The 23651-nt window shown below is 46.6% G+C and overlaps 1 protein-coding gene across 1 annotated transcript in view; it reads left to right on the top strand.

The window, feature by feature from the left end:
• Alpk2 (alpha kinase 2) overlaps positions 1 to 23651 on the top strand; it is a 112644-nt gene that overhangs the window by 56242 nt on the left and 32751 nt on the right. Inside the window, exons 5-6 of the mRNA XM_071602713.1 lie at positions 14966 to 18326; positions 22554 to 22701. Of these exons, the coding sequence (XP_071458814.1) occupies positions 14966 to 18326; positions 22554 to 22701 (3509 nt within the window). The remainder of the gene's footprint in view (positions 1 to 14965; positions 18327 to 22553; positions 22702 to 23651) is intronic.

Here is a 23651-nt window from a genome sequence, read left to right on the forward strand (position 1 = left end):
TGTATTAACCTTAGCCATTGTGGGCACCTAGATGTGATTCAAACATTAGTGTCATCTTATCAATTGAAGCTAATTGCTGTGATCATAAAAATGTGAATTTTAACATGAATTTTAAAGCAATGAAGGTTAATTAATTCCAAATCCATCTAGCAAGCAGCGAATGTAATTGTGAAGAAAAGTTTCAAAAAGAGGTTCTGGCCTAACTGTTTTTTACTGAATAGATAAGCTTCCAATTTAATGAGTCATTGTTAAGAATGCCATTATTGGAGTATATATTGGCTTAGGAGAAGGCAATGGCCAGTGTGACTGGAACATGGTTACATAGGCCCTACCAGCTTCCTAGTGTCATCTATGTAACCATGTTCCAGTCACACTGGCCATTGCCTTCTCCTAAGCCAATTTATACTCCAATAATGACATATGGAGTGGGGAGAAAAGCCACCAAATGCCAAACAAGTAACGTGTTTCTGTTATATTTGAAATAGCTTTGGGCATCTCTACCCAGCCCCCAAAGGAACCACTAGTCCAAATGTCTTAATTTGCTTCACACATGTGATGAAGCACATATAACCACAGAGTCCTGTTCCTCTGATCACGCTTATCATTCACAGAAATAGTATAGGCACATGTGCACAGTACATCACACAGAAGTCACTGGAATAAAATCCTTACTCAGGTGTAAGGATTGCTGCAGCTCTGCCTGAGGGCCATTTTGAGTCCCATACTGCAGACTGCAGGAAACACACAGGGTATGGCAACACTGTCCTTGTGCTACTCGTCTACTGAGGTCACTGCTAGGAGATAGCCATCACCCTGACCCAGGTGACCTCAGGTCTTCTGGCTCCCTGCCTTTTGCACCAGGGGCCTGATGTCCCATCTTGCAGGACACCATGCAGCCAGGCCCTCCCTCCACTCTTCCTGCCTCCCCAGCAACAAGCCTCCAGGAAGCTGGAAGGAAAGGCAACCCAGAGTTTTCCTTCTCCTTCATCCCCAGACCAGTAATCTCGTTCTTATTGGGAGAAGTCAGACTCCCTTTATCTCTGGTAGAAAGGCTCCTTCCATGTCCTGTGATCATCCAACAAGCACTCATTGAACACACATTGAGTATTATGCTCCTTTCTATGCCAGGGACGCAACAATGAGCTGTGCCAAATCCCAGCCCTGAGGGTGCTGGCCTTCTTGTGGGGGAGGAAGGCTGCCATGGACACACAGGCTCGCCCTGTGGCCTCAGCTAGTGATGAGTGATGGAAAGGCAAAGCAGGAGGGGAAGCAGTGAGGGATGCTACTTCAGGAAGAATAGCGAGCCTCTTTGAATCTTCTAACTGTTCTGAAAAGCCTCTAAGTTGCTCTCAGTTTGACCAGGAACCTGACAGTTTGGAGAGCAGCTGATTCTCCTCCAAACCCTTCCCAGGCAGAGAGGGATAACCTTGTGCTCAATAGTGACAGAGCAAGGAGAGTCAATGGGAAAAGCAACCAGAGTGTAACATCCTTCAACTACAAGGGGATGGGAATATGGGTGGGCAGGGTCATGTCTGCAACGGGGCCTCACTGTGTCTCTGATTCCACCAGTTCAAATTTCTGCGTGGAGGTTCCACAGGAGCCATCTTGCCCTCAAGAGGACTCACAGGAATGGCAATGGGCAGCACAAAGATTTATGGAAAGCAAGAGTGTTCAGAGCTGCTGAACATAGTAATCCCACATCTGAACCTGGCCTTTATCATTGCTTCTGAGCTCCATCTTTCACAGGACCCAAAAACTCAGGTATTGGCTTGCAAAGGCGTGAGCAAATTTGAACCTAGAGAAAGTCAAGGTTCAGAGCAGCAGGTGTGGCCTCAAACCTAAGCAAACTGCAGTCAACCCCTCAGCTGCTCCCTGGTGCACCAATTTCTTCTCTCAGTTACCTTCATCTAGAGGGGCAAGGGCTGGGGGAAACTGAGAACAAGAACAGGGAAGATGACATCTGGCTCCCATCTGGCATGTGGCTCCTCCTGTGACATCGTCTTGCCTAGATTTTTTTTCAGATCTCCTTGGACCTCTGGTTTTCTGTGATGCTTTAAGTTCCCATCCTCTTGGTGTGTCACATAATAAGACTGCACCAGTGGACTCTGCCACATGCAGGCTGAGCTCGTTCCAGCAAGTCAGTGTGGCCACATCCTTCAAGTCTCTGAGCCTCTGAGAAGAGGGAGCTCAGATAAGCCTGCAGATCTGTGACTCATCCAAAGGACCAGGTGAGGCTGCAGAGACACTTATCCTGGCGATCTCAGGCAGGATCCTCAAGAGAAGCAGAGGCTAGGGAGACACAGCAGGCTGCTGGAGAGAAAGCATGGCCTGTCCAGTGGTCATTGCCCACTGAGAGATGTCACTATCCCGGGGATCATGGCAGGAGGAGCCAAGTTCAGAATATGGCCTGAGGTGACAGAGTATAAGATGAACTCTGAACAGCAATGGGGTGTCTAATGTCTTCCCCAGGCCCCTGCAAGCTGAGACTTGGGAGAGCAGATTTTCTACTGTTAGGCTCTGAATTTATTGGTACCTCCCAGCAGCACTGGCAACAGCCTTCCCCTTCCCCTGATCCTGGAACTTTGATACAAATGACTAAGTTGTACAGGGGTTCCCAAACGGCTCCAGAGATGACCACTGAGCTAATACGTTTACTATACACCTTACTACTTACTTTGTGCATCAAATACTGTGGTAAGCAGTCCCAGTCCGTCAAAGAGATGTTTACTGTAAACCTCTGAGGGGACTCTAAGGGGACTCCCTGATGCACTCCTAGTCTTCCTGGGTCTGACCAGTTGCCAAATCCTGTCATCCTAATTCTATGAGACCTTTTGAATTAGAAATCTCCCCTCTATATTAGGTTCCGGTGGTTGCCATAACATTACCATAAACTGGGGGACTTCAAACAAAAGAAATTTATTGGAATCAAATTGTGGGCAGGGATTGTTTCTCTGAAAGCTCTGAAGGAGAAACCATTCCATGCTCTTAGCTTCTGTGGGTTGCTGGTATTTCTTGACGTGCCCTGGCTAGTAGTTGCATCGCTCCAATCTCTGCCACCAACATCCCATGGCCTTCTCCCCTCTGTGCCTCTGGGTTCATATTTCCCTCTTCTTACAAAGATATTAGTCATTGAATCAGGGCCCAGTCTCATCTAGGATGACCTCATCCTAACTGGATTGTACCTGTAAAACCCCCTTTCCAAATAAGGTCACATTCACACATTCACAGGTACCAGGGGTTGTGACTTGACAGGTCTTTTTAGAGGACACACTTCAACTTACTCTTCATTTATTGAGCTACCACCATAGCCCAGTCTTCATCATTGTGATAGCTTCCCTTCTAGACCACTCATAACTTTCTCTCCTCAGAGAACATCTGCTGACCCTAAGTCTTGACCACTTCCCTGTACAGAATGTAAGTTCCAAGAAGACAGAGCCTTTGGCTGGTAATGTTCTTTCCCCAGAAGCTAGGACAAGATCTGGAACATAGTGGGCTTTCAACAAGTACCTGTAGAATAAAGGAATGGAGTAATTGATAAATGGAAATGTATAGACAGCATTTTTTTGGGGGGGGCATACTTACCCCTTCTCTTCTCCCCAAATTAGAATGATTTCTCCATTGTCATGGTATTTCTATTTCTATGCCAAACTTTACTGTGTAATAGAGTCCGTTTGTTTACCCAGCTGGGGTGTGCGGTACCTGGAAACAGATGCTGGGTCTGGTTCATCTTTGAAGGCCCAGAACAAACACAGTGCCTATCAATATTTGTTGAACTAAATCTAGTTTAAGGGGCAAGACAGAAACATGAAAAGCCATATTCCCCCACCTCCTCTAATTTACTGCCACCAACGCACTTGCTGACCTGGAGAAGGGGTGAGAGGTGGGGCAGGAGGTAAACTTGCAAATTCTGTAAGTTCCCTTTTTTGCTGATGCTTGAAAAATTATCTTTCTGAGTCAGCACAGGTATTTTGATACTGCCTTGAGATTTGGGACATTTTTTTTTTTTTTAAAAACCGATGGTTTGAAAACAAGTGCTTTCACATTTACCATTAAACTGATGGGGTTGAGTGGGAGAATAACCATTGCAAGAACCATTTACCCCTTCATCCTTTAGAGTTCTGGATCCGGGTCTAAATCTGACAACAAGCATAAGCAACTCCCCATTCATTGCCTCTCCAAAGCAGATGGGGACCATCCAGCTCAGGCAGGGATTGGTCTTCATAAAAACACTCTGAAGTGGCTAGCACTGATTATAGTGTCTGGAGGGCTGTGTTAGTGACAGGATGGTGACAAGAGGTAGACTCTTGCTCGTCTGAATTCTATTCTCAGGACAGGCTTTGCTTACATACAAGCAGACCTAACCTCCAGAGGAGAGCCAGGCTCCCTGTAATTGCTTTGTTGTTAGAATATCATTCTAGACCTTTCTATTCTCAATTCCATACCACCCAATCAAGTAAGAAATCTTCACTACAGAGTGTGGCTGCCAAAATGGAGAATGGTGGTGGGGGTGTGTGGTCAGGGTATGGTAGGAAGGCTAGGAAAAGAGAGGTAGGGCTAAAGAGTGACCCCTCAAAATTGATGTCCTCCTAGAACCTTAAAATGTGATCTCATTTAATAATAAAGTCTCAGGCTACAATTAGTCAAGATGAGGTTATGATGAACTAGTGTGGCTAAAGCCAGTGAGTGGTGTCCTTATAAAAAAAAAAAGAGGGGACCCACAAAGACACATATGGAAGGGAAATGGCCACATGAAGATGGGGACAGAGTTTGGAGTGAGACATCTACAGGTCAAGGAGTAGCCAACATTGCCAGGAGCTACCGGAAGCTGGAAGGGGCAAGGGAAGATCCTCCCCTAGCACCTCCAGAGGGAGCAAGGCCTTGGGGACACCTTCATTTTAGACTACTAGCCTCCAAACTGAGGATAAATGTGTGACATTTTAAGTCAACCCACATTTGCAGTTATTAGTTACTGAGTGAAGCCTGAGAGAACATCAACAGTTGACAATACAGAGGGAATTATCAGAAAAAAAAATTCATTTCTGCTTCCAGGGTCCTCTTTCAAAGCATCTCTAGACACTGAGGTAACTTCAGGGGTGAGGTGGACGTAGTGATAGGGATGGTATAGGGAGGGAGATGATGCTGGAGTTATACTGAAAAGAAAACAGATGAAAAGAGTTTTGTTTTTTTTTTTAAAGCAAGGCAATGGTATTTAAAATTGGACTTTGTTGAGAGGAAAGTTTTCTAGATTTCTTTCTTTTTCTTCATTCCGAGAATCTTACCTCTGCATGATCATAAAAGAAGCGTGAAAAAGTGTGGGCAAGTGGGCTGTCTCTGCCCCCTCAGAGATGTGCGGAGAGGAGGGAGCTGATGGACAGAGTCAGAGCCAGAGGGGTACTTGGGTCCTGACTTCATTTACCCGACAGTAAATGGTATTAGAGCAAGCTAAAGGGAGCCATGATTCAGGAGTTTGTTTTAGGACATAGGAGCCCGCCACTCCTTGGCTTTCCCATGTGGGGCGGCTCAGACATCAGTTTCCAGGAGAGCAGAACAAGAGAAGAGGAACTATAAGCATGAAGTATTCCCTAAGGATCCCCAAGGATTGGATCAAAAGCAGTTTAATCAGAGAGAAAATTGGGTTATTCTCTGCTCATCCCCAAAATCTCCACATGTGATGGACTGGTGAGGCATGAAGGAGAAAAAAATCAATTCCAGAGACAAAATAAAGGAATTGCATTTATGCACACCTCTGAGAAATAATGTGTGTGCGTGCGTGTTCAAGGCACCAGGTGCAAATATCAACTCAGTACCTTCTGTCCTTCCAAGCTTGAGCTGCCAAACTGAATCCCAGACATTTTTTTCCTCCTCTTTTCAAAGCATTTCCCCACCAACATTAGCTTCCCAGAAACTTCTTTGTGAATCACTTTTGTTTGCATTTTCAAGGGGAAATTTCCTTTTGATGGATCTCTCCAAAGGGATGCCTGAGTTTTTAGTTTCATCTCCTCCGTGGTTATCTCCATATCTCATGATTCGTCTTGAAAGAATTAAAGGTGTCTTAAACTGAACCCTTCAGGTGCACATTGTAGTTTTACAACTCTGTGTCCAGGTAAATAGGACACTGCCACCTTGGTGCCCAGTGCCCTGTGAGCGTTGGTGCAGTTGTGCTAATGTCCTCAGGGTGGAATAGGTTGGATATATTGAAACCTCAATTGTTCATGGGACTTCAGAAGTTAAGAAAGATGCTTCTGTACTCAAGATTTTGGCTTAGACCTACAAAAACCAGGACAACCAGACACCAAGCTATCTGTGAAAAAGAGCGTTAGTTCTGTAGAAATTATATATATTTAGAGAAAGAGAGACAGAGAGAGCGAGAGAATTTTTTTAATATTTATTTTTTAGTTTTCGGCGGACACAACATCTTTGTTTGTATGTGGTGCTGAGGATCGCACCCGGGCCGCACGCATGCCAGGCGAGCGCGCTACCGCTTGAGCCACATCCCCAGCCCAAGAAATGATATATTAACCAAAGCACAGGACCCTGGGGGCATTGTATCCAGGTAGAAAAATAATGTCTCAACAGAGAGAAAGAGCAAGAGAAGACCCTGCCTAAAGAGGCCAAGCCTTCCTACATCTGTTTTGGGGGGAACATTGGACCATCATCAGTTTGGATGGATACTCACTTAACTTGACAAAATTTTGAAGTGCCTACTATGTGTTTGGCATCAAGTTGAACAAGACTAGCCTGTCCTTCCTCTCGTGGTTGTCAATAGGCAGGGAATTTTGTCTCCTGTTGCAGGAAGCTGCCTCTGAATTCAATCAGGTAACATTACTGCCTGCTGGGTCCCCTGCCCTTCTGTAACCTACTGTCCAAAGGGATATTTCCTGTTGATAAAAACATCAAACCCATAGCTTTCCTCTAGACCTTCTGTAGGAGATCTGTAGGATATATCAGGCCCCCAAAACTGTGTGCTCTCCTCATCCTTTGGTAATGAACATCTGTGGCTGGCAATCTCCCTGGTATTTATGTTTACATTCAGATTTTCCAAGTACCGAATGCCACCATTACTGTATGCTTTGAAGCCCACGCTGAATAGGCAAAGCACTCGTGTAGTAACCGTGACAAATATTTCCTGTTTCTAAAGTTTACAAGAACTTGCTTTGTACAAGATATTATTGTCAGCGTGGTACAGTAATTGCTACTACTTTGGTTTTGATTTTGCTCACAAATCTAGAAACTGTAAAGAGAGAGATTGATTTGGTAACATTCTCCTAGAACCTGAGTAAGATTTAATTTTTCCCCTTATTATCCAGACTGAAATCTGCAGTGAGGTTTCAGTCTGTGGGAAGTAAACAATCCCTCTCATGCTCCCTCCATGTCTGCAGTTGACAGCAGGGTTCATTCTGAGGCTCAATGGGCCCCGAGGAGAGGATCTATGGGCCTACGGGGGTGTGAAGTCCCCTGAAACTATATGCAACATACTGTGTGTAAAAGGAGAACTTCTGAGAAGAAACCATACTTTTCCTCAGCTCTTCAAAGTGATCTGCACCTCACAAAGGGTTAGCAAAGTTGGGGTTCCATGGCCACTGGTCTTCCATTCTGTGGCTATGATGGTTTCCATTGACCCAGACCAGGTCTGTGAACCCCTGGAGTGCTGCAGGATCTCTTTCAGGATCCACATGCCCACAGCACTTACTACCAGGCATGAGGCTCCTAATGTGTATGGCAGGGAGAAGCAAAGAGACCAGGCAGGTGAAGGACCACGAATCCAGAGGAAGGCCCTTCCCCCACCCATGTGGCAACTCCCTTCTCCAGCCCAGGGTCTCTCCCTGGGGCCCTCAGTGGCTCTATCTTGGATCAGACACAGCTTGCTATATATTCTTTCCCTGAACTACTCTCACAGTTACTAGATGAGATTAGATCTAGAAACCTTTGCAGTCAAAGGAAAATCTGGTTCCAAATGAAGGGCGAGGCTTAAACCCCATTTCAATGTTTGTATTGTTTACATGACAGCAGGTCATGGAACAGTAAAGCTGTGGAGGGCCAAGAGGCCCCCTCCAACCCTCTTAATTTACTGTGAAGGAAATATACTCAGAGATCTCATGACTTCTCCAAAGCCACTTTCCGTGTAGCAGCAGATCCAAGACCAAACCCAGGTTTTCCGAGTCTCACTCCTTTTTCCATCACCTTGGTCCACTTTCACCTTGGCATACAAGTCCTGTTCTCAAGATGGAGTAACACCAAATAAAACAAAGCCACAACAACAACAAAAGCCACCTTAGAATCTACAGAAAGGCCAAGGTTTCCTTCTGTTTGCAAGTCTCCCGGTTTTACTTTATGGAAATAAGAACTCTCTCTTTCATCTCCCAATGCAGGAAAACCCAGATGCATGCAGGAAAGGGAGGGCACGACTTTTCTGATCCACTTTGCTTGAGAGTTTGCCACTAACTGGGCATCTCCTGTGTTGGAATCGGTGGTATATGACTCTCCAACGATTCACAGGGCCCACCAGGTGTTGAGGGCTTCATATGGCTAAGCAGTCAAAACGTTAGCTCCTGCTAATGTGAGATGCACAGTGAACACAGGAAGCTCCTGGCTAAGAAGAATGCTGGGGCCCTTCCACTCGAACCACATTACAGGTGACCCACTGCACACGCAGAGCCCCTTAGCCCTCGGGAGGTTGGAATTCCGGAAACGTGTCCTTGCCCAACACATCTAATGGTATTTCCCAAACCCTAAGACTTTCCCTGGAATTCAAGACAGGATTGTAACAACCAGTTGATGGGAGATTTCTTATCTCCCTGAACAGAATGGAATGAAGACATGCTGTTCAAATGGCAGGAGTGCTGGGAGCCAGTGTGACCACTGGGGACTTTAGATGACTATCAAACCAGACGCAGCGCTCCACTTCATGATGTGTTATTTTAACAAAGTCTTTAAGTGAAGTTTCTTTCTGGGCAATCAGGCAACTTCTAAAAATAAACTCAAGTTCTTGAAATATTCTAGTTTGCCTTTAAGCTCTCTTTGGCGGGGGACCTGGCTGTCTATTTTTGGTTTCACAGCCCCAGGTGGTATGGATTTGATCTATCGAATGACGGATGACCAAGTGACGCTCAGCCATGAGGGCTCAGCAGATACTTAGGAAAGGTTATCTGTGGGCGAGGCCACAGCAGCCCAGGATGACGGGGGACAGGGGAAGTGCTCATTTAAGGATTCCTGGAACCACAGGAGGAAATTGGTGATGTGTAGACAGAGGTGAAAAATACTGCTTTTTGGACCTTGTCCAGGAAAAGAGCACTAAGAAAAGGGAGTTGGAGGAAAAACATATCCCATAGAAGGGCAGGTTGGCATAGGAGGCACTGCCCAGCTGACACTAAGCTCCGATTGGCTCCACTGCCCTGGCCCTGGGTGGTTGTATTTGGCCTTTAGGACCAAGGCCCTGTCCTTTGGTGATCCATCTTCTCATATTTCCTGGTTCCCCCGCCCTGACTCTACTTCAAGTTCACCTTGCCTCAGGCCCTTTTGATCCCTTGGCACCTTCACCAGGCCCCAGAGCTCTCTTCCCAGGAGCCACACCCCTTGCCCGTTGTGACACTGTCCTTCCACCTAATTCCTATCAAGGGCTGCCCAGTCCCTCGGGAGGCTCCAGGATGAATCTCGCATGCCACCTTCTTCAACCCTCAGCTATATAGTTTGTTTTCTCCATTAGGAGGATATTAGATGTGTTAACAAAATGACTAAATCACAGTGGACTAAAACACAGGGCCTTCGCTGATCGCAAGGAGTCTGGGCTAGGAGAGCTTGTGTTAATCCGGCACCTAATGGTGCCCACGAAACCCCAACTTCCTTCTCTCTGCCCTGCCAGGAAGTATGTCAGCTTTTCCTTCTTGTGCTTGTTCCCCAGGGCTGGAATAAGCCAGTTGAAGTATCAGGCATTGATTGCACTTTAAGTAAAGGAAAAAGGAGGTGTTAGACAAGGCACCTATAATATCTGCATCCGTTACGGTTTTGAATGTTTCTTCCCAAATTTCATGTGGTGCAAACATAATCCCCAGATTCATTTGTTAGTGACATCTGGTGGTAGGGGTGACCCATTGGGAGGTAATTAGGCTAATGTGAGATCATGAGGTTGGGGTCCCCTGATAGCATCAATGGCTTTATAAAAGGAGGAAGACAGACCTGTGTCATCACATCTCGACATGTGATGCACTCTGCTATGTCATGATGCAGAAAGAAGGCTATCACCAGATGCCAAGCAGATGGTGGAATCATGCTCTTGGATGTCCTATACTCCAGAACCATGCACCAAATAAACTTCTATCTTTATAAATTATCTGGTCTCAGATATTTCATTATAGCAACAGAAAACAGTTTACCATTTCCTCCCCTTGTATTCATTCCTCAGTTTATTCACTAAGTGATTTGATTCCCTTCTATGTACTAAGTTTGGACACTTTGAAATGAATAACAAGTGTCCCTGCCCTTAGAAATTTGAGGCAGCAGACAAATCAACTGATGACGATGTTATATGCAGGGAGGAGCATTGGAATCTTATACCCAAAGTACCTTGGAGCTCATAATTTCTGGACATATGTTCAGGGGATTCCCAGCCTTTGGTGGGTTGGGGATTGTTCTAACTTCTCTGATTAGAAAAGCTGGGTTTGGGGTTAGGGGTGCAGTTCATTGTTAGAGCACTTGCTTAGCTTGTGTAAGGCTTTGAGTTTGATCCCCAAAATTACAAAAGAGGAAAGGAAAGAAGAGGGGAAGCTGGGTTGGAAATGTCTTTGTAGCCAGCCAGATGTAGATGAGGCTCTGCTGTTGCCTGTGGGACTCCAGGGAGATTTCCAATCCCTGAACATTGGTGACTTCCAATAACACTTCTCAACTCTATATCCATCCTTTAATATGTGTTCCATGATAAAAGAACTCCCCTTTTCTCTTTTAAAGTGCTGAAAGGACATTGCAGGAGAAAGGGGATTCCTGTCATTTCAGCATTACTGATGTTGATAAGAGGGATATGTGGTCATCCCTAGAGTCTGCTCCATTCTCCAAGCCCAGAATGTGGTCCATTCATAACCTTGTAGCCTTAGCTTAGTGACAACCTTTCTGCACCCCTCTTTATTTGGAAGTTAGTGCCTGGCATGGCCCTCCCACCCTGACAGCCTCCTTCCTGTACCAACACCTGGACTCCCTCCACGGGCCCTCATGTGGACCACATGCGGCCACCAGAGGCGCTGGCCCACATGGAACTCTTGTTCCCTCCACAAATTCCACCCCTATCACACATGGTCTGAGGACTCAGCCTCTTCCTCCTCGGTGCTCAGATTCCACTGAATGCCATGCCACTGGATGGAACCACTTGGTCCCTGCCTACATTTGGAAGGGTCCTCTGTTGATGGCCCAGCAACTCCAGACAAACTCTGTCTGGATAAACCAGTGAACTTCTCTGCTATCTGGTGACCTAACCATACCTTCTCCAACTAGGACCTAACCATACCTTCTCCAACTAGGACCTAACCATACTTTCTCCAACCCATCCAAGTCTGTCCTCTGTGACTCTCTCTCACATGGAAGGGTACCAGAGAGTATCCTTATATTTTATAGTGCTCTTCCATCACGGTTACCACTTCTTTAGATTTTACTTCCCTTGTCATACCTACTGTATTTCTACCTCCTGTCTGGAGCCAGGCTCTTCACCTTCTCAGTAAAGAGGCATTCAGCATCTTTATTTCAGATTTATTTTTCAGAACAAATGAGAAAGTCCTCCTAAAGCCCACAGCTCAGGGTTGTACTCATCGGGGCTGCTCAATTTCCTCTTTGCCTTAGCTGTACTTCCTTTTCACAGAGACAAGGAAACCAATGTCAGTGCGTACCTTCCGGGCACCAGGCAATATACCAGGCACTTGACAGGATGATGCTGACGTGCATGTGGTTAGCCTTACAGGAGGAGACAAAGGGTCAGGGAGGTTAATGAGATTACCTGGGGTCCTTCATGCCATAGTGGACTAACCTGGGCTATAAACCCAGGTTGCCAGTCCTATATACCACACGTGACAGTAGACTTTCCCTAGAGCCTCCAACACTCCTTTCTACCTGAGTGAGAACAATTTTCCTATGTAACAAGCCCTCCTGAGTCTCACTGGGTCTCTCCGCTCACTTTGTGGTGAGAGTCGCTGAGCAGGAGTGCCATTTGCTGGAGCACGTCTATCCGTCATGATTTGACTAAGAGGCCTACTCCTGTAAGAAAGGTCTGACTCACTGGAAAGGTGTGAGCCTGAGGTTTCTCTCTCTGAGCTGGCTTCTGAATAAGGTGAGGAGCCTGCTCTCGGAACTGCTGCCGTAAGTCTCGGGGAGTAGGAACTGGGCTGCTAAAGGCTCCACTTTGGAAAAAAATCTCATTGGTTGAAGTCAGATTTATAGGATTTCACATCAACTGTGGACTCATCCCATGGTTTGTTGGTGGAACCTACCTCCCAAAGACCAGCCATCTTTGTCAAGTTCACCAGTGCTCCCAAGGGCTTAGAACAGTGCCCGGTGTGTTGTAGACACTCAATGTTTGTCGAAAGTCTGAATTTAGACTGTCAAGGGCTCATCCTGTGTCTGGACCTGTGGGGCTTCACTAGGGTATTTTCAGGTAGGATTTTACCTTAAAAGCAAGAGTAGGAAAGAGTGAATATACCACAAGAGGAATATGACTTTTCTCAACCAAGATTTGATATTATGATACTGTAGTGCCATCACCAAATTTATCCTAATCAGAACTTACTCACCCTGTGTTTCTCTCTGGATGTTAGCCTCTTTTATGAATCAGCCTATTTCTCTGTTAATATACTAATCACTGATAACGAGTAGGTAAGAATAAAGGCACAGTCCCAGAAAGCAGTTTTTTAAACAGAGCCCTTTGAGAAAAAAAATTGCCTGGTGCCTGGCAGAGAATTCTCTACCTGGCAGTGACTCTATGAATATCTATTGGCACTGATGATTCTGTGATGATAGCAAGACCCTAAAATAAAGGACTGACATAGGTGGGGCAGATTCAGGCAGAGTAAAAAGGCCTGAGCAGAGCAGCAGGGTTTTTGACTGGGTGGTCTCTGTACTCATCTCAGTCCTAGGAAGCTTCCCACACTTCGCTGCTTAAAATAAAAATCTACACCAAAATAGCAAAGGGAAAGAACACTCTCTCCATGTGTTATAGGTGATCAGGTATGGAGAGGACCGTTTTGAGGACAAAGGTTGTTCATTGCTACTTTGCAAGTACTATATATATGTCATTTTGTCATTAAGCTCTTTGATACTTTAGAAAGGCCTTGTTTCTTATGTCCCCCAAATTATCTTTCTTGTTTTTCCTTTTCCATGTTAATATTGTGAGGAAGAAAAAAGGATTTAGAAATAAAATACATGCAATTTTTTCTTTTTAGAAACACCAGAATTTGAACCAGTGGTGCTTCTGGTTAGAAGTCTCCTTTAAAATAGGGCTGTCGCAAAGTTAGGAGCAAATGAAAGTTAAAACCTTTTCCAACATAGAGGTTTAATGGGTGACCTGGTACATGCTTTGTTCATTTATTCATTCTTTCAGCAAATACTTATTAAGCACCTACTGTGTGCTAGTCCGTGAAACAGGCCTCGAATGCTACATAAAACGGAACCCTTGTGGAGTTCATAATGAACTTCTTCTTGTTCCATTAGCAATTTTATGCCAGCAAAATCTGGAGTTAAGTGAATCTCAGTGTAGCTTAAGAAGAGGAAGGATGACTGACTGGCAGGTGGCAAGCAGCGTGGAGAGAGAGTGCTTCCTGTTGGTGGTAGGTGCAGGGATTGCTGGCCAGGCAGGAAGACCCCTCGTGTGGGAGTTATGGAAATAAGCCTCCACTCCGGGACTCCCTGCACACATGGCCTCTCAGTTCTGTCTTATCAGAGGCTGGGAGGGCACCTCCACTCTTGCCCTCTCCCTCTCTAAGGCTAGTCCTCTATGCTCTGCACATTTGCTTGGGGCTCTTCAAAGCAGGAGACCTGGGTGGGTGGGGCAAAGATGGAGTCATTTTAATGCCAAGAATTAGCATTAATTCCCTTCTCCATGACTGGACATAATTTTGTTTTGTTTTGAAATAGTCAATGGGCTGAATGTTTTAAGAGACAAGAATGTAGTCAGAGTTTGCAGCTTCCTTGAACAGTATCCAAAATCTACAACATTCAGATGGTACCAAGACGAGTTCAGTCCTCAGACTGGGAGAGTTCTGTCTCCTGCCCACTTCCTCTTTTTCCTCCCTTCCCTCCTTTCAACCCTTCCCTTTTCTCAACAAACTAGACAGTCCTGAATCCCCTGGTTTACCAAAGGCCACAGGGCCTCTGTTTTAAAGTCTGGGAGGCACGTCAGGATTTTTATAATCTTTTCAGGGGCAAAAGCTGATTGGCGGTGCTGATAACCTATTATAACTCCATTAATTCATTAGAGGTGGGCTCAAAGGACAGGCCTCTCTCTGTTCTTTAGTATCATTATTAACTAGAAAACTGTCATATTTGGGGGACAAAGATTGCTCATTGCTACTTTACAAGTACTGTGTATTTCCTTTGTAATGGTCAAGTGAAAGTCATCTTTCTAGAAAGCGGCACACAGATCATGTTGTGACTTATTAGAGCAAAATCATTAACATTCAATTTATTTCCATCTCTTTTTCTCAGAGAGAGGAAGAGAAAAATTATTCAGTAAATGATGAGTGTCGGGTAGCTTTTTGCTTATGATGGTAAATTTGGGCAAGGGTCCTGTGGAACATAGAATTGCTTAGATTTGTATTTTGCCAGGAAGTCTCTAACAGCTAGGGTGATTTGGGGGATTCATGTTCAGATTTCAGTCACTCCAGCTCTTCTTGTCCATTATTACAATCATTGAGGATTAACACTCAGGACTGCTGTTATGTCCTGCTGAGGCCTCTCCCAGGAACAATTCTATTAATACCACTTTTCATCTTCCCAGGGGCAAATTCAGGAAACAGCCAGGGAGAGAAGTTCTCTCAGCCAGAAGCCAGCATTCCCAGAATTTGCTGGGAAGGAGTCTCCATTCACCGGGACCACAATGGATTCCTTCTCCAACTTATGGGGGATCCACAAGAAAAATGCATCTTGGACCCAATACCTAGAGGAAGGGGGTCATGCTGAAGGCCCACAGCAGGAGGAAGAACCAGGCAGAGAAGGCCACCCACCTGGTGGTTCTGGGGCAGATGGAGAACATGAACAGAACACCCAAGAAGCCAATGCTGGAAAGATGTCCCTGGCTGGGCCCTCAACACATCTCCCCTGGGATGCTGGTGCTGACTGCAAGGAGCCCGAGGTGCCAGAGCCTCTCTCTGCTGCTTCCCCTGGCTCTGCAGACACCAGCCTCCCCTTGGAGAACGTGTGCAAGGGCTCAAGGAGCAGAAAAGCAGCATGTGTGACAGAGTGTTTTGGAGTCAGTGACCAAGGAATGTATTGTGATACCATGGATTCTCCTGTTGGGGCACCAGCTGATAAATATTTGCCTCAAGAAATCTGCTGCATGGACTATGAGCTCACAGAAGGTCAAAGCAAAGTATGTGATTTATGTCCTTCTGATGACAAGACACTGGCAGTTCTTTTACAAACACGAGGTTCTGAGCCTTCACAGTCTACATGTGCAAACAGCAAGGACAAAAACACAGCTGTGTCCCCTCTTTTCATTAGTCCTCTCATCTGGAACATGTCACAGGAGGCCAATGCAGGGGGACATCAGACTGAGGTAGAGAATTCCTCCTGCATCTTGCCCTCCACAGCACAAGATGGCCAGGAGAGCCCAATCCCACTCAGCTTGGGAGGGCGTGGGGAGACACATCTTCCTTCCTCTGAGGATAACCCTTTCCTGAACTTTAAGGAAGGAGGTGACCAGAGTCCCAGTGTCCAAGTCACCACCGGCTCACCAGCCAATCATGGCTCAATCTTGAAGCTTTGGCAGGAGAAGCCAGCAGCATTGACTGTTCAAGTCGAGGGTCTTCAGGTGCCCAGGGAGACTGAGGACAAATCAATGAGTGCGGTTGCCACCAAAGTCCACCCAGCCAAGTGCCAAGTTGCTTCAGTTTCTGAGAACAGCCTTGCAGATGGTGCCAAGGACAGCTCACCTGAGGCAGCGGACAAAATTGTTGTTCTGTTACCTTCCAACGTACAGTTGGGTCATATTTTTGGTGGTTCCACAACTGAATCTAACAAAGATTCACCTTGCCTGGCCCTCAGTGTTCTGGAAGATCCTGGTCATGTTCCCCCACCTCTTGAGGGAGAGGGTTTCTGTAACATTTCCCCTCTTCAGATCGATAATCAGTCTAGAGATGTGAGTCAGTCCACAGACAGAGCAGACATCAGGAGCCTTGAACAGGATTTCCAAGAAAAAGGAAGTGAAACAAAGCAGAGAATCCAACTGGACAGCTCATTCTGCCAGGGTTCTCTTTCTGTAGATGATTTCCAAGAAAGTTTGCCCCTGGCATTGGCTGCACAAGAGGAAGCCAGCAAGGTGCTCTTGGAGGCCTCTCCAGCAAAGTCTAGGGCAGAAAGAAGGTGCAGCTCAGGCCCAGAGACCAGTGTCTTCATGATGGCAGAAGCGGCTGCGGAAGAAGATAGTCAGCCTCTGAGCGGTGTTCCATCTGTCTCTGAAACACCCCAGGAGCATTCTGGACTAGGGAGTTGGGAAGCAGGAGCCAAGTTGAAGATTATAACCCTAGAGGCTTCTGTTTCTGAAATTTGGCCACCAAGACAAGGGACAGACCCTGAGTATAGGGAGGCAGAAGCTGGTTCCATAGCCCCCGACAAGGCCTGGGCTCTACCTGATGCTGCTGTGTCTGAGGCAGACCTGCTGGAAACAGCAGCATGGGCTCATGGTCCTCAGGCTGATACAGGTCCAGCTCTGGCCAACAACAAGGAAACCTGTGAAGGAGAAGCAACAGTTAGCAGGGCACATGGGAACACTCCTCCTTCCCAGGGCTTGAGCCAATCTAGACTACTGGAGTCGTCTGTGGACCCTGTTGATGAAAAGGAATTACATCTCGCAGATTCACGATCAGAGGCCTCAGAATCTGGCAGGAAGGAAAACGTTAACCAGGAGGAAACCCAGCTCCAGGTGGCCCCCACTGTCTTCTTCAAACAGTTTCTGACCTCCCTTAACATCCTAGAGTCCTCTGTAGATCCTCTTGATGGTGAGGCAGGTGTGGTGGAGCGCCCCAGGGCTGAGCAACCGGAACCTTCTGACTCCACACTAGGGGCCATCAGAGAGGGGAATACATCAGCTGATGGAAACTTGGGTCAGGGAGTGGACATCTGTCCTGCCATTCTGCAAGTTCCATGTCCCCAGGACAGTGGGGAAACCATTCCAAGCAAAACCAGAATCAACCAAGACCAAGTAGACAGGGAGAGAGAAGAGGTTGAAGGAAGTCAATATAACCAGGCAGGGGTGCAAGACCAACCTGCCAGGTGGCCAGCGGAAGAAGGTGGGCAAAGAATTCCAAGTACATGCAGGATAAGCCAAGTGCAAGAGGGCAGGGGCAGAATCTCAGGGGAGGCAGAACAAAGTCAAAAGGACACAGCCAAATTTATTTCCCCCACTTCACCTCTTTCTGGTTGTCTTTCAATAACACATGCACCTGTTGGGGTTGATGCTCACAACTCCACAGTTTATGATGGACCTGAAAATGATGTTTTTGAACCCAGAAACCATCAGTACATATTTTCTGACTCAAAGGAAAGGGGAACTATGGAGAACGAGTGTGGGAAATGTGTGCCCTTCTCCAGTGATCTTACGCTGTCACCTTGCGCTTCACCTCCTGAAGGAACCATCTCTCACTCTTCACTCAGCTCTCAGATTGAGGAACTGAAAACAGAAGAGCCTCAAATTGGGGAAACCAAACCCTCAGGCTCATCTGGCTCCCCCCAGATGACTTTGGCTTTCATTTCTGGAGAATGTGAGTCAGAGAACTCCTCTGAGTTCCTGCAGGACCTGTGGCAGAAGGGCTTCCACTTGGGCAGGGAGGAGAAGCCGGGCGTGAAGAAGCCCAGCCGCGTGGCTGCCCAGGCTGGCAAATTACCAGGGACCCATCCAGCAGTGGTCACGTCGGAGGAGGTCAGGAAGCAGCAGGAGACCTCGAGCAGTGGACATTTAGCTGAGGGAGTAAAGAAGAAAATTCTGTCCAGGGTGGCAGCCCTGAGACTGAGATTGGAAGAGAAGGAAAATGTCAGAAAGAACTTGAGTCTTCTTAAAAAGATCCCTAAGCTTGAAAAATCCTTATCATGCTCAGACGAGAAAAAAGACCCGAAAAAGGTAGCTTGCAAAAGAGAAGGAAAAGGTGAGGCTCTGTAGCTTTTTTTTTTTCTTCATTGTTGAAGTTTGGGTTTGTAAGATGAGGTGTGAAGTTCCTGTGTCCTCTTGAGCCCTTAGCAATTCAGATAAGCATCCGGCAGGTGGCCATTGATGCCATGGTGTGGACAAGTGGCTTGGGACGCAGGCCTGTGGGTCTCAAACTTGACCAGGCATCAGGATCCCTGGAGGGCTTGTTACAACCCAGATTTCCTGGTCCCACACCAGAGTTCTGATGCAGTGTTCATGGGGAGGTGGGCTCAAGAATCTGCACTCCTACCAAGTTCCCAGGTGATGGGGGACGGGGTGGCACACCTGAGAAGGGCTGAGAAAGGCTGCTCTAGGTGTGTTTGATTGAGGGAGCATGATTACAATCCCTTTCTATTTTTAGTTATCCTTTAAAAATTATCTAAAAAGATAAACAATGTGGCTAATTAGTATAATTAAAAAGAACACAGCAGGATATATAGAAAGAAGTATTCCAGTGGCATTTTTGGGATTCTCCTCTTTAATCACTGATGTTCACTCAAAATGGCTTAACTTAACCTTGGTTTTCTTCCAAATATGAGTATAAAATTTCTTTCCAACTCACCCTCGCGCTCTCTGAACTTAACCTCCTCTAACCTCTGGTGGCTGAGTTCCAGATTTCAAGCCACTTGAACCTCAAAAGCCCTTGTAATTGCAGTTATAGTATCACTTTAGCCCCCGATTCCATTCCAGACCCTGAAACGGGCCTCTTTTATTTCAAATGCCTCTTCCCTTCCACACACAGTGCAGAAGTCAGCGGGGAAAACTGTACGGAGAGCCAGAGCACAAGTGCCCAGGCAGGGGCAGAGCTCTGGCCCAGGTGACCTGGAGGAGAAATTTGGTCCTTACTATGCCTGGGTCCTCTGACCCTGAGGCCCGAGCTTTTCTTTTCTCAGACCTTCTCAGACCTGGTTCTGAAAAGATGGCAGAAGACACTGCCTTCTGAAGAGAGGGGGGTCTCCAACAGCTTCTTAGTGCATATTTTGAAATATATGAAAGGGAAAGAAGCGATGCTTTTTAAAAACAAATCTCAGAAGTGGTTTCAGCCTAAAGGGAAAAATTTTATTTGGGATTCTTGACCACAACTATTCAAGTTGCCTGTGGAAGGAAGGGTGATGCCGAGAGCCGTGCTGTGGGAGAGTTTGAGCCCAGCATCGCCACCCCAAGCACTGAGGGCTGATGACAGGGTGGGCCACATTCTCAAAGGCACAGTGCTAGCCGAGCTGGGACCAAGGGCAGTGGGCCACAGGCTCAGGGGCCTGAAGAGACCTTGAGATAGACACAAACACTTTTCCAGACCAGACCAACCCAATGTGGCAGTGAAGGACCATTACCAATGCCCCCAGGGCTGTGGGGACCATGAAGAGGCAAATGAGATTTGGGATGTTTGCAGGTGTTTGGGCCCATGTGGGAGGGAGCTGTGATGCGGTGGTTTAGGGCCCAGATTAGAAGCTGGGTTGCTTGGGTTCAAGTCCGGCTTCTCCCAGGAACTGGGCAGCCTTGGACAAATGCCTCAGCCTCTGGAAACCTCGCTTTCCTCACCTATCAAATGGGGGTGCTGATAATAGGACTCATCCCCACATACAAGTGCAAAGGAACATGAAGCAAATGCCCATGAAATAAATTCAGAACTTCGTTCAGACACAGGGTCATTGTGTCTGACTCGATACCAACTGAGTATCAGAAGAAAGAGTGCTTCCTAATGCACAGCCTCTCTTCTCTGAGGAACACCAGGCCTCACGGAAAGGGGAGCCTCTGGTGAGGGAGCATTCAGGGCACTCTCCCCTGAATTCTTCTTGAGTCCCAGGAGGGCTTTGCTCACACCCAGGTAGGCTCTGATTCTATGTCCTTCCCCAGTGGTGGGGGAGATGCCTGTTGGGTGGGTCTTTCCTTTTCAGGGAAAGGTAGGACAGTGCCTCGGTCCTTCCAGCTTCTGGCCCTAACTACAAACAAGCACGAGGCCATTTCTCTGAAAGAGCCCTTACCTGGCTTGGTCTACAACTGCCTGACTATTCATTTATTAAGGACATACTGTTTTATACAGTGACCCCAATTACTTGTGATAATTAGTGCAGCGAGTACTTATTCAATAAGAATCTTCCGTGTGCCCTAATCCATATGAAGCAACAAAGACAAGGACAAGTGACAGGAGAGATGATTCTCTTCTGGCTCTTACCACTTGGCATGGCAGATTGTATAGGCTCCCCTTCAACAATGGTCTGCCTCTTCCTTGTAACTTGTTACCTTCGAGTTGTCTGTCCATCACGGATTCTAAATATGCCTTCTTTAGAACCTACTCCACCAACACATACTCAAAAGATTTTTAGTTTTGTCTTTCCAGGGTAAGGTACAGCAATTTCATTTTTTTTTTTTTTTTAATGTTACCACTAGGAAGACACCAGGCTAAGAAGTTCCCATTCTGCCTGGTGCAGAGTCTTCATCTCTGCTCAGTATTGCCCTTCAGACCTGTGGTGACACCTTGCCTGTGTACCCACAGTCTGAAGCTCACCCTCCCCTCCCCTGGAGCAGCCCAGATTCAGTGCCCCCCGTCAGTGACCTGGTGGGCTAGGAGTTGGAAGTGTGCGTGTGGCAGGGGGTGGGGAGGGACTTGGATGATTCTGAAAGAAAGAAAACAAAGGCCAGGTAACCTTTTCGAGGCATCCTCAGGACAGTGGAAGCCTCAGGTCCACCAGAGGACTTCTGTGTGGTGTTTGCTCAACACTTGATAAACAGCCACGCTCCTGGGCCTCCTCTGACTCATTTGGCTGCAGTGCTCTTCTCTCACACTCAGACAATCCTTCCCAAGGCCCCCAGGCTCCTTGCTGAACCAGTTTCCTGTCTCCCAGAGCCCACCCTTCAGTTCTATACCCATTTAAGGCCCTTCTCTCCACCATCCCACTTTTTTCGTCTTCAACACTTAAAACAGCCTTCAGAACATGTAGGTGTCCCCAGATGGCCCAGGAAGATTGCCACCACGTGGAAGGGACTTCAAGGGAATAGCCCAGGTGGAGGTGAGTTGGTCAAGACCTGGGTCTAGCATCTGAGGCTGTGCCCTGGAACAGCCTCCGCTTGGGCAGGAGCTGCAGAGCCCAAAGAACCAAATGAGATTTGCCATCAGTAAGGACGTGGAGTGTTTTCTCTCTGGATGATGACGCACTTGGCTCCAGTCATGTTGTTAGTAGTCTCAGCTACTCTCTGGTTGAGGGATTTGTTACCAACCAGCCCGTTGCCGCTTCCTGGGCACATAGTTAGCTTTAAAATATGCGTTCTTATAGCCAAGTGTCTGCGGGGGGCCCAGGAAAAATGGGAAGCTCATTTAACACAACACAACACTCTTCACTGGAGTGGAACACGAGTAAACAAAGCCTCCCGAGGGATACTTTTGGCTTGCCTGTGGATCATATAATGTTTGTAACATTTGTTCCTGAAGCTGCAGAGCACGTTTTCAATCATCTCGCACATCTGACTCTGTCCTCCGGGTGTTCTGGCGTCTATGTTGCCACCCAGTGGCTTCCCTGACTAACTACACATTTGCAGGTCAGGCTCTGCGCTCCTCACCAATAAAAATAAAAGGTGATATTTAAAGGTCTCATTCCAGCCCCTGAAATCATTTCCGTTTGGTTCCTGTTTCATTCAAGTAGACACCTCTTTGGAGAGTGAGAGCAATGTCCACATCACTCCAGTCCATAGGCCATCTTTAGCAAAGACAGCTTTGAGGATCGAGCATTTTTCAACAAATAATTTATTCTTGAATTGTCTTTTACATTTGGAGACTTAACTGCAGTTACCTGAGTAGTTCATATTTTATTCTACTTCCTAATCTCTGGATCTAATTTTGACCTGGATCACCTGGTAATTATTTAAAAGCATCTTTATTTAGCCCAGGTCCTACAGACTAGGTTGCTCCACCCTTTAAAAAAAAAAAAAAAAAAAAAAAGTCTTTCAAGTTCTGTCTCACAGAGGGCACTATAGACCTCACCCAAGGAGTTTTAAGTAATGAAAAACAGGAGTTTTCCATCAGAGTGGTTTGCTCACTTTCTAACTGTCCAAGCAAGCACATCACCTCTCACTCATTTTCCTCATTCATAATTTGGGGGTGTTATTCCTGTCTCTCAGAATTGTGAGAATTAAATAAGATGCCATGGGAAAGTCTTCTGCCCGCACTGACCTACACCTCTCTTGTTTCTAGCTCCAGTCGTATTGAAAAAGATCCAGGCCGAGATGTTCCCTGACCACCCTGAAAATGTAAACTTAAGCTGCCAGTTTGCAGAAGTTCACGAAGATTCTACCATCTGGTGGACAAAAGATTCAAAGTCAATAGCTCAAGTCCAGAGAAGGTGGGGTATTTGATCCTGGTTGCTTTTCACAGTTGATACACACTTATTTTTTAATAAGTAGTTACAAAATAAAATCATAAATTATAGGAAGTGAAAAGGCAAATGGAAGTAAAGATCCCCTGCCCACAGCTCCAAGAAGAGTGGGAATGGCATACAGATGCCTGAACGGGGCATCTCACCTGGCCTCTCACCTGGGCTCTGCCGCCCGAGAGCTCCGTGTTCTTAGGAAGTCACAGGACCTTTCCTTACAGTTTAAACTCAGGAAACATGCTAGTATTCTTGACTGAGGATCTGTGGTCTTGAGGCTAAAGAACTCTCTTCTGTGTGTCTGTGTGTCGCCAATGAGTGTTTTCTGCTGCATAAACTCTTATTAATCTGACAAAGGTGAATAAAAAGAAGAAAAGTTCCATGAGTTTACCAAAACGTAATAGCTACTCAGGATGACAGGCAGCTGTCTCTGAGGTGGGGAGACCAGTTAGTTTCTGGGTCCCTAGGACAGCACAGGAGGGGACCCTGAGGAAGAGATGAGTGAGGATTCTTGCCGTGGACACTGGTGTGGGCTGAACCTGCCTCTTGGCAGTTAATGATTGTTCAGCTGACCTGATGAACGCAGGCTTCCTCTGCTGCATTCTAGACACAAATCACCTGCCTCCAGGAAACCAGCGTAACCCAAACAGCCTGCAGGCACCCACTCCTGCTCCAGGAGGCCCCAGGTCAGCCCTGGGGCCACAGAGGTGTTCACATGCCCTTCAGCTTGTTGTGTATAGATTGAAAATGGAAGAAAATCGGACGGTTTCTGTGCAGTTAAATCAGATTTGTCTTCTTGGAACAAACATCTGGAAGTTCTTTCCCAAATGCAGCTATGGAAGACGAGAGCTGTGGTTTCCTTTCTATCAGCATCACCCCAGAAAATCTAATTAGACGTGATTGATCCAGTAATCACTTAGCTT

The sequence above is a fragment of the Marmota flaviventris genome, chromosome 16 (assembly GCF_047511675.1).
Source record: "Marmota flaviventris isolate mMarFla1 chromosome 16, mMarFla1.hap1, whole genome shotgun sequence".
Lineage (NCBI taxonomy): Eukaryota > Metazoa > Chordata > Mammalia > Rodentia > Sciuridae > Marmota > Marmota flaviventris.